Consider the following 11,846-nt stretch of genomic DNA (forward strand, 5'->3'; position numbering starts at 1 on the left):
TGTGTGTGTGTGTGTGTGTGTGTGTGTGTGTGTGTGTGTGTGTGTGTGTGTGTGTAGTTTCATAGTTGTGTCAAAAACCTCCATATTCTCCCCCTTTCTTCACCTCTCTGACCCTGACCAAGAGGTAAATCAAAGAAAGCTTACCAGGTGGGATAAAGGGATGTGTGTTGTTTTGACCTCTAGATTCTTCACACTCCTTCAGTCTATTCTTCAGGGCCACAATTTCCCGGCGGATTGCAAGGATATTGTTTTTGTCTAGTGACTCCAACTCCTGTACCAGGAGAGTCATATTCCTGATCTGAGGAAATAAAAATTCAGAGTGACTTTATATTATTGTGCAATTTCTTTCATAAACATTCGGGGGATGAATTTGTCATTTAGTGAAACATTGCCAGAGAATACACCAGAGGGCTTGTGAATGGTTTCATTTGGAAGAATACATTTTATGGGTTAGCGTGAATGCCTGTCAGATTTCAGGCAGATGTGTGTGACAAGAAGAAAATGGCAAAGATTTTAACAGCTTTAATAATAGACTGTAGCCTCCTTCAGAACATCTACACATGTCCATTAAAGTTCATTTCTAATAACATGCCCCTATAAACACGTGCTTATTCATTCTATCTTGTAATTATGTTTTTAATGAATGTTAAGGCGCTCTGAACACTTCAAGTTCAAAAATGTATATTAAGAATTGTGAATTATTTCCACTGGTGATGCTTTTATTAATGTGTTGGTTAATATCCATTATTAGACTATACTATATAATAAGATAGTCTGAATTCAAAGACCAGAAATGGCTTTACCAAAATGAGTTCTCCAGGTAATTATTTTGAGGGTGGTGGCGAATAAGGGAGTGAAAACTTAGGAAAAGATTCAAGGATCAAAGCCACATTTTCAAAAAATAGAACAAGGCTTACCTATTTAGGATTTTACCTCTTTAGTAGATACCACCCAAAAAACAACAGCGTTATGTTCCTAAGCAAGCATTTGAGTCCAAACTAGAGAAGGTCTCAGGTATTTGATTTGACATGACACTGAATAGTCTAAATATATTTGGGTCACCCCCTTCTAAAGAAGATGCAAGACCAATTTTATTCTGAAACTCTGTTGTGATTATTATAATAACAATAATGATATTATCAATAATAAAAACAAGTTGTTAAGACCATAGTCTTTAAGGTGTTTTCATGAATGTTTTCTTCAATTTCTACAACGAACAAACAAATTTTAAGGTAGGTCCTTTTAGTCTCGTTCTGCAGATGAGAAAACTGGGACTCAGGCTGAAGGTTTTTCTTAAATAGAATCATCTTTTCATTACCCTACCAACCAATGATTGATTCATATGATCAACCTCACATTTAATCAAGACAAAAAACTTCCATAATCAGGACCCATGTAGTCATAGGCATGTTTCTATTTAATAGAGGTGAGTCTTTTTCAAAATTGTGTGAGATCTTGGGGGATTCTGTAGACTAACCAATGAACCCTGATTTGGAAATATTTTAGCCAGGAAGCACTTGGGACCTAAACTGGTCCAGAGCTTAGGGTAACAACCTTGGCAAAGGCATGAGATGCATTCAAGTAATTGAATAATAACAGAAAATAGAATTTGGCAAAAAAGCAAGAATAAAATAATGAATGAGGAAATAGACTTGCCATTCAAGAACATTCTAAAAGAATTATCCTGTACAGGTGGAAGTTCATCAATCAATCAATTCATTCATTCATTCATTCATTCATTCATTCATAGAACAAATTTTGATAGAGGTGCTAGTAGCCACTAGGGAATTCTGTTGAATTTTTTAAACTGCCCAGCTAGATATAGCGGCCCATTGTCTTGGCCATGTACCAAAAGACCATCAGTCTACCACTATGAAGAAAGGGATCAATCTCTAGCCATTATACTTCAGTAAATGGGAACAGATGGTTTAAAGAGCTAAAGTTTAGAATGGTAGAGAACATCTCATTGACCGCAAGATCCAGCAAATATAATGAGATATGGAAAGAGATGTGTCCCCAACAGAGTTAACATTACATTAAACAGAGAACATAAATATAATAATTCACAAAAGATAACACCTGGAAACCAAACCTTTACAGGTTTGGAAATATATTGTCCCATCACATAAATGTACCTCGACCCAGACATTCCATCTTAAGTGCCCTTCTTGAAGGTATCTTGACCATGCAAGCACTCTTTGGGTTCATGTCCTTCTTGATAGCCATCTTTCACAAATGTATTCTTGTGGGTTCCTGGTGTTGACCCTTCATGACTAATAACTGGTCATGCATATTCTCTGTATATGAGCCTTATCTACTGGTGATTCAATAATCTATGCATGCATTGAGGGTTCTGGTTTTATTACTTTATTGGCTATCCTATTTGAATAAATGTCTTTTTGATGAAGGTGAATATTTTACTTGTATTAAGAAGTAAAAATAAAATGAATTGATGGAGAGTGCCTCAAATTTGGTGTGGCTTTCAGGGAGGCCTTTGACAGAGGGTAGCCCAGGTTCTACATAGGGACTGACCCTAAAGGCTTGGTCTCATTCACATCATATTCTAGCAGAATTGATTTGAGTGAAATAAAGAGTCCTGAGTCATATAGCACTCCCTACAACAGAACCCTAACCTGTGGGTCCTATAATCCTTTGTCTTTACCTAATCATGGTTTTCAAAGAGGACTCAATGCATAATTCAAGATAAGGCATTGGATCAGTTTCCTTTGTAAGATAGCAATGGAAATAAATACTAATTATGCAAATATGTAGCTGTGGTACAAGAAAAAAGATTGCATTTCATTTTTCTTTCCAGTAAATAATTCAAAAGAGAATAGTGAACCACTTACCTCCAGCTCCAGTTGGTCAATAATGACACTGCTTCCAACAAAATTGGATTTCAATTCTGTGACCAGTTTTTGCATCTCACTCACTTCTAATTTAAGCAATTCAAAGTCCAGTTTATTGTAAGAAATGCTGGTCTCTTCCATGACTTGAACTTTGATGCTTAGGTTTAGGAGCTGCTGTTCAAAAAACTGCATTGTTTTGGTATATTCCTTCACCTGAAGGACAGGAAAGAGTACAGATCAATGACAATATGATTCAAAATACCCTAGTCTTCCTGGATGAAATTAGGTTCCTATCAATCAATCAACAAATCCAGAAGTGATTTTCCTATAAAGAAGTTAAATAAAACCATGTATTTGTGTATTTCAACCAGTCCACTTACTGATCAGGTTGAAAACAGTGTGACCTTCCATTTCATGTTTAGTAAACATGTCATCATCTCCAGTGATGCATGAAGACATATAGCTCCCAAACAACAAATTAGAGAGCACCAGGAAAACCAGTGTTGGTAAACACTATCCACACACACTCTCAGTTCTGATGGCAGGAAAAATGAGGTGCCTCTATTTTTTATTTGTGGTTGCTCTACACAGGTCAGTCTTGAGCACCTGGACTTTTAAAAAAGTTGTTACATTAAAATATTCAGTTAATTTATTAGAGACAGCATCATTCAACTCCAAAAGTATGTGCATGTATGTATGTGTGTGTGTTTATCTTTCTCTTTATTAGTATTTTTCTCTGAATTCTTTCTCTTTAATAGTATTTTCTTTCTCTTTATTAGTATTTTCTTTCTCTTTATTAGTATTTTCTCTTTATTCATCTTTATTCATCCAGAGTATATATACTGGATGAATAACCAGAGTATATATGCAATCCAGAATATATATATATATACTCTGGATTCAACTGATTTAAAGCAGTCATCTGGGTCTTTGGTACCCTTGGCTAAAGAGCTAGCCATGGGCTTCTCTGTACTTAATTAAGCTGGCACTTGGATAGTAGATGTAGTCTGTTAGAAGCATTTCTGGCTTATTGGGACCTTCCAGAGCTTATATTCTTCTGGCTTAGACTTGGAAAATCCAATATCATTTCCATACCATGTAAGACTTGTGAAAAATTTTTTAAAACCCTGGACAAGAATTGTATGATAGGATAAGGCACAAAAGGATTGACATCTGCAAAAGAGAGAGTACTACCATCCCAACCTAGCTCAGACAGAATACAGATACAGATATCTTTGTATTACTGAGGTCTAAAGGAAGCACCAACTTAACATGCACTATATGAGTGTGTCTACAACAGCAAAACTGCACATTTCATTAAATGCACCTACATTTATTCCAAGAACTGATTATTGCAATCAGACCTTCAAATTACACATTTGTTGCATATATTTGAATGTCTGATCATTAAGTTAAAATATTTCCCAAAATTCCCTCAGTGTATTTAGTATGTAATTGGAATATCCAAATGGATATTTCAATAAACACAGTTGGTGGTTCTTTCTGTGCATGATCTCTCAAGGAAATGTCAGGGTTTTTTAAGGGCTTGCTTATTAAAAGTTGCTGGCTTTACATTCCCCCCTTAGCTTTAGTGTTACACCGAGGGCAGGCTGCATTAATGTCATGGAACAAAAACACAATGCCAAGATTAATTCAATGCCAGATGCTGGCCAAGTATAGAGTTTTGCACTTAGGTTCTCCCTCCACCCCCAAATCAATTGCATAAATATAGCTGCCTAGAGAATAGTTCATGTAAAATATCCACAAGTTTTAATGGACTGAAAGATTAATATGAACTATATGGATTTTTATTAATTTGTTGTTGTTCAGTCATTTCAGTCATGTCCAACTTTTCATGAACTCATTTAGGATTTTCTTGGCAAAGATACTGGAGTCGTTTGCCATTTCCTTCTCCAGCTTATTTTTACAGATGAGGAACTGAAGTAAATAGGTTAAGTGACTTATCCAAGATTATTCAGCTGGAAAGTGTTTGAGGCCAGATTTGAACTCAAGAAGAAGGGTCTTCCTGACTTCAGGTCTGGTATGCTACCCACTATACGACCTAGCTGCACTATTTTCTTAATTAAATTTAATATAATAACATGATAGAATATGATAAGAAATCCCTCCCAAAAGGTGCTGTAACATTTAGGGGCAGAGAGAGAGGCCTGTAAATTCATTGGCACTGAGAATTCCCAGTGAGGAAACTCCCTCTACCTTCCCTACAATTTTTATTCTTAGAGAATTTTCTATGCCACTGAGATTAAATGATTTGCCCTGGGTCACACAGCTAGTGTGTGTGTGGTGTGTGTGTGTGTGTGTGTGTGTGTGTGTGTGTGTGTGTGTGTGAGGCAAGACACTAGAACTCGGGTTTCTCTAGCACTAAAGCTGGATTTTTATCTACCATTATACTCCAACCTCTTACAATGCACAGCTACGACTATTTGTCACTAGACCCTCTATGGGTAGAACTTTGAGATCTACCTGATATTTTCATAGTTACTGAAACTTTAGAAGAGAGGACAAAGGGAAGGAGCATTAATATCAGAATAAGTTCAAAAATAGGGAAAAGAAATAAATTCTTGGCATAAATTTGAGGAAGGACACTGACAGACAAAGGAGCATCAGAAAAAGTGGGGGTGAGTAGGATGCTGACATCACTGGAGACTCGGTCATATAAGAATTGGTTGAAGGAACTAACTGTGCTTAGCTTGGAGAAGAGAAGACTTGGGAAGGGGGAAAGACCAGGCAGTGATAATGTGATTCAATGGCTTAAAGGACTTCCATGCAAAAGAAGAATTGGACTTGTCCTGCTTGGCTTCAAAGGGAAGAACCAAAGAGAAATGGATGGAAATTACAGAGACTCAACAAGAATAAGTTCAACATAAGACAAATTCCCTCGTAATTAAAGCTGAATAAAGATGGAATGGGATGCTTTGAGGGGTAGTGAGTTTACTATCAGTGGAATTCTGTAAAGCAAAGACTGAACATTCATTTGTCATAGAGCAAAGGTTCTTAACATGGCATCTGCGAAATTGTTTGTTTGGGTTTTTTTAGTTCTTAGATAACCACATTCAGCAGAATTTGCTTTGCAGTCCACTGTATTTTATTGTACGTATTTAAAAATTGTATTCTGAGAAGGGATCTGTAGGCTTTACCAGACTGCCAGAAGGGTCCAAGATGAGAAAAAGGTTATGTTTCAGGTAGGAGTTGGACAAGAAACGTCGCTGTGGTCCCTTCTCAATCTAAGATTCTTCCATTCTTAGCCCAAAGGCAGTCTTGTGTCTCTGTCATTTCAGCCCTCCCACTTAAATCAGCCATGTAAATTTGACTAGACTCATAGACCACAGACTGGAAAGAACCTAGGCTACAGGCAAATTAGTCAGGAAATAAAAGTTGAAAATGCAGCCTCTAACACTGCTACTATATTTCTCCAGGCTACTGATGCTCACTGTCATCAGATATCTCATCAGTGAATTTGACAAACCTAAGCAACAACGGTGACATTTAGGTGGGTACATAAATTTTTTTTTAAATTGCCTGAAACCTCTTAAGATTCTATCAGAAGCACATACACATGTACAAGATGACTGAGAGTTTCTGTTTCCATGAAAACCGGGCACAGATTCCCATAATGTCAGGAATAGTGAGCCAAAGCTTTGCAGGAATTGCAAGTTTTGGAAACGAATCTGCTTATTGGCTTTTGGTCTTGTCAACTCTTGGAACAAATGAAATATTTCTCAGCTTTCCTCGAACATTTTGGTGGCTCAGTGCAGCTGTTGTTCTGCAAAAGAGGAAGCTAGCCACCATATCTGCTCAACGAAATGTAACTCTTACAGAGTTTACTGGAGAGTCCAAAAATGTCCTCGGTACCGAGCTTCCCACAAGAAGGTAGGGCAGTTTTGCCTTCCTCTGTCACAAAACGAAGGGACTCTATAGTTTCGTTTTCAAAAATGGATGAAATCTCTAGTGGAAAGAACTTAAAAGTAAAAATAGATCTTTGCCCTAGTCCCTGTCGGTGACATTAATTCAATGATGTTTTTGACCAGATAACAAAGCTAAGACAATAGGAGTGCTGGGAGACAGGGAGGTTCCTAGGCTAGGCAAGATTATTTTTCATGTGATTATTCTCTATGATTTAAATGGACTATCAGCATAATCTTTCCTTGGATCTATGGAAGAGAAAAGAGAGGGGGGGAAATCAGCAGCTAGGGCCATTTGGATAGAATAGTCTCAAAGCATTCGTCAACTAGCCCAAGTTATGTTGCCAAACTCAAATCAGTCACTAAAAATACCTTTTGCAAAACTATGCTGACATCCTACATACCTCCCACTCACTAAAATCCTGTCATTATGGGTTTACATTAGTCAACTGTTTTGTGGGAGGCAGTATGATGTTAAGGAGCATTGGACAGGGGATCAGGAAATCCAGATTTGATCCTGGCTCTCCTACTAAGTACCTGTACATCATTAATTAATTAAGGGTATGTTTCTTCATTTGCAAAATGAAGGAATTAGATTTGAGAGGCATCAGAGTATAGTGGGGAAAGTATTGAATTTAATATTAGTATTTAGATTAAGAGGACCTCAGTTCAAATTCTGGTTCTCTGTGAATTTGGACAAGGCATTTAATGTCTCCAGGCTTCATTTTGTTCTTCTATAAAATGAGGGGCAATTGGACTTGCTGACCTCTAACTTCCTTTCTAAATCTCAATCTGTGGATCCATAGATCTAGATCTAGAAGGGAAAGACTATTAGAGGTCATCAAATCCAAACTCTTAACAAGGAAATTGTGGAAGGTCCAGAAAAGTTAAGCTACTTACCCCAGATAATACAGATGATATCTTAGGCAGGATTCAAACCCAGGTCTTTCTGATACCAAATCTAGCACTCAACCACTATATCATGCTGACCCCATTAATCTCTTCTAGCTCTGTATTTCTATAATTCTATTTGGGATTCAGGCCAATAACATGTTCCTCAGGGCTTCCCTTTATGTATCTTATATCCTTCCTGCCCCATTAATGGACTCTAAGAATGGAAACTAATTTCTTACACTCCTTACTAGGACTGTGGCCTTGTTCTAGTTCTATAATTAGCATGCTGTTGTCTATTGAGCTAAAAAGCTAACCTTATTTGCGTTTCCATAGGCTCCTCCAAACCAAGGACTATGGCAATGCCATAGTAGATTCATTTTTTTGTTATCTTGTACAATTTTTAACCTATCTAGCCCTATATCATCAATTGCTACACATTAGTCTTAGCTGAATACACATCTCAAATTCAACTTTAATATATCCAAAATGGAATTTTTCTTCCCCCCCCCCCAATCTACAGTTCCTCTATACTTCCCTCTTTCTATTGAATCCACCATCTTTCTTACTGACACTAAGGTGCATAACATTGAAGCCATCCTTTGCTTCTCTCTCTCTCTCTCTCTCTCTCTCTCTCTCTCTCTCTCTCTCTCTCTCTCTCTTTCTGTCTGTCTCTCTCTCTTTCTCTCTCTGTCTCTCTCTTTCCGTCTCTCTCTGTCTCTCTGTCTCTCTCTCTCTTCCTCTCTCTCTCTCATTCAACAGATTTACCTAACAGCTAAATCATATCACTTCTACCATTATAATATCTCTTAGATCTGTACTCCTTGTCTCCACACACTCAGATACCACAAGAGTTCAGTTCCTCATCACTTCTCATGGACTATTGCCTCTCTAGTGGTCTCTCCAATTTCAGTCTCTCCTACTTCCAGTCTATCTTCTACATAGTGGGCAAAGTCTACACTACAAGTCTGACACTCCTCTTCTCCACATTCCTCCACTCTCTATTGTTTCAAAGAGGGAATACAAACTCCTCAGCTTATTTATAGACCCTTATAATCTGCCTCTTGCCTACTTTTCTAAATGTATTTCATATTACTTCTCCCATGTATTCTAGATTCCAACCAAACTGGTCTCTTTGCTATTCCCTTTAGAATGGAAATTTCTTGAGGGCAGAGCTTGCTATTCATTTTTGTCTTAGTACCACCAGGCAATAATAGCACAGCACTTTGAATATAGTACCATTTAATGAATGTATGTGTCAAATCTTATTCTCAAAAAAAGATGAGAAAAAAAAATCTCTTTCCTTGTTTTGCAAAGTCAGGGGACAATGAATGTCGAACCTCGAATGTACTGTTAGACTTGGCTGATATATCAGTTGATTCTTGCCAAATTGCTTTTTTTCTCTTTCTTTTTTCTTTTTTTGTTATGAGAGATAGCTTGCTAGTTAGGAGGTGGGATGGGTTATTCAAAATGGAAGTGATTTAAAAACAAAAGACTTTTAAAAAGTAAAAATTGAATAAAAAAAGGAAAATTTAAAAATTGAATTAAAAAAAGTGGAACTATTCAAATAAAAGAGACCTGTGTCCCATTTTTTCTTTATAATAACTAACATTTATATACACATTAAGGTTTGCAAAGTACTTTACATGTATTTTCAAAAACCTTGTATAATTTACATATATAAGCAAATCTCATAACAACCTTTATGAGGTAGGTACTATTATTATCCTCATATTATAGATGATGAACCTGAGGCAGATGGTGAAGGGAGGAAGGTGGGCAGACTTCAGACAAGTCTTCTAAGTCTTTACCTTTCTTTCTGTCAACGATTCCAGTGGATAGAGAACCAGACTTGATTCAGAAAGACCTGAGTTCAAGCCTAGGTTCTAACACAAACTAGTTAGGTGATCCCAGGCAAGTCATTTAACTCTCAGTACTCTGGGCAATTTCCAAGATTCTTATTTACAAAACGGTTGCTAAACCGTGTTAGTAGAGGAAGTTTCCTTACTAGGAATTCCCTACAAAAATGAAATCACGGGTTGGATTTTTTTTTTTAAACCCATGAAGAGGTTTATGAAGAGGAATCTGGAAGCAAGTCTAAAAAGGTAGTTTAGAGTCAGGTGATGCAAGGATGACATGTTAGGCTAAGAAATTTGCATTCTGTAGATTTGATAGCACCACTGATAAGCCATGTGTCTTCTTGGGACTATAAAAATAATTTGTCACTAGCTTTTGATAAAGCAGAGGGGTAGAGTAGAAATAGCACTAGACTACTAGTTGAGAAAACTGGATTCTAGTTTTAACTGAGTCAATTAAGGCTGACATGTAACTTTGAACAAGTCATTTAACTTCTGAAACTTGGTTTACAAATCTATAAAATGGGTATCATAATACCTTTCTTGCCCTGTTTCATAAGATTATGGTAAGGCTCAAATAAGAAAGGAGATCCAAATGAGCTTTGAAACAGAGAATGCAACAGAGGTAGCTAGATGGTCCAACAGAGAGAGCAATAGACTAGAAGTTGGGAAAAATCTAGTCTGCCTCAGATATTTACTAGTTGGGTGGCCCTAGGCAAGTCTTCTAACCTCTGCCTACCTAAGTTTCCTCTTCTATAAAGTGGTAGTAATAATAGCATCTTCCTCCCAGAGTTGTTGTGAGCTTCAAATGAGAAATAATTGTAAAGTATTTAGCACGGTGCCTGGCACATAATAAATGCTAAATCATTCGCTATTACCATCATTTTTACAAATTGTGTGACTCTTGGCAAATCATTTAATCTCTGTCTGCCTCAGTTTTTTCATCTATAAAATGGAAACAATAATATCTACTTCCTAGGGTTGTTGTGAGAATCAAAAAAGATAACATTTATAACGTAGAGGGCTTGCAGTAGGGGCTTAATGAAGGCTTGTTTCTTTCCTTCTAGCACACAATGGAAAGTTATGATTCTTAGCACAACTCAACAGAGAATCTCTTTTACACCTCTAGCTACCTATTTGCCTGTCCACTCAGAAGTATGGTTCCATCTGGACCCACTCGAGAATTTTCCCTGAATCCATAGCTGCTGTTCAGACCTGAGAGTTTTCCCACCTACTTTCCTTTCCTTCCCTGCCAATTATTAACAAGGCAGCTGCTGTCTGCCCCCACTTACAAACTGGGAATTAAATGTCCCATATTCATGGATCTGCCAAGTTACACATTCCCCCTAAAGCAGCATGCAGATTTCAAACTGTCCTTCACATTCCTACCGGCAAGTGAAGACATGTAAATCATTAGCTTCCCTTATTTCAAAGCAAATGATTTTAACTGAAAAGATCTCTACCTAGGATTCTCCTCCACTTGTTATGTTTTTATGCATAACTTCTTATCTACTCTTGATTATGCTAGAATAGGGTTATGAATATTAATGATAGAATTTATAATTTAGTGCTGTGCCTTTCCCGCTGATTAATTCAAGGACATTTTATTTCTTAAGAAGCTTGGCTCCTGGAGCAGTCAAACACATTTCTTGGACACCTCATTTAAACTTGGAATATTTATCTACCAATTCGGGTTGAAAGCAGGGTCTCATCCTCACAATAATTTTATTTTAAAGGATAACTATGTTTGAAATTGAGGCAGTTGAGCTTAAAATTGCCAGGAAAACTTATTTTGAATCTTGCAGTAAAACCACAAGATGGTCATAAATTAATAGTTGGATAAAATGGTAATACAAAATGTAAGTATCTTATTGCTGAGTCTTCATCGGTGATATATATGGGAGATTTTTTCCCCCTAATTGGCTTTTAAACTTAGCCAAGAAAGTGGGAGATGCCAATATCAGTAATCTATCCCTTTTCATGAGGCAACTTCAAATTGTCTTTTGCCTTATTCCCTTTTGGATTTCTTCCTTTTACCCTATGTACATTTATTTAGTCAGAGAAGAGTATGCCATCCCTGAAGCACAGCACAGAGCAGTCACTGGGGCTAAAAAAGGATCCACTGGTCAATGAGGCAAAGCTAGGGTTCACATTCACAGGGCAATTCTCTCTTAGTTCCTCTAAGAATTTAGCTTATCAGATCTAATGTACCAATGCCTCCACCAAAGCAATTTAAGGCTAGAAACCAAAACCCAGAGAAAAGGGAGAAATATAAGAAAGATAATGAGGAGAAAAGAAAAGAAGGAAAGGAAAGGAAAGGAAAGGAA

At 37.1% G+C, this 11,846-nt stretch overlaps 1 protein-coding gene across 1 annotated transcript in view; it reads right to left on the reverse strand.

Annotated features, from left to right (window-relative positions):
- The window catches only part of OLFM4 (olfactomedin 4), a 36,985-nt gene that overhangs the window by 15,047 nt on the left and 10,092 nt on the right, over positions 1 to 11,846 (reverse strand). Inside the window, exons 3-4 of the mRNA XM_044667362.1 lie at positions 2,850 to 3,062; positions 145 to 298 (exon numbers count right to left, since the gene is read on the reverse strand). Of these exons, the coding sequence (XP_044523297.1) occupies positions 145 to 298; positions 2,850 to 3,062 (367 nt within the window). The remainder of the gene's footprint in view (positions 1 to 144; positions 299 to 2,849; positions 3,063 to 11,846) is intronic.

This window comes from Gracilinanus agilis, chromosome 3 (genome assembly GCF_016433145.1).
Source record: "Gracilinanus agilis isolate LMUSP501 chromosome 3, AgileGrace, whole genome shotgun sequence".
Lineage (NCBI taxonomy): Eukaryota > Metazoa > Chordata > Mammalia > Didelphimorphia > Didelphidae > Gracilinanus > Gracilinanus agilis.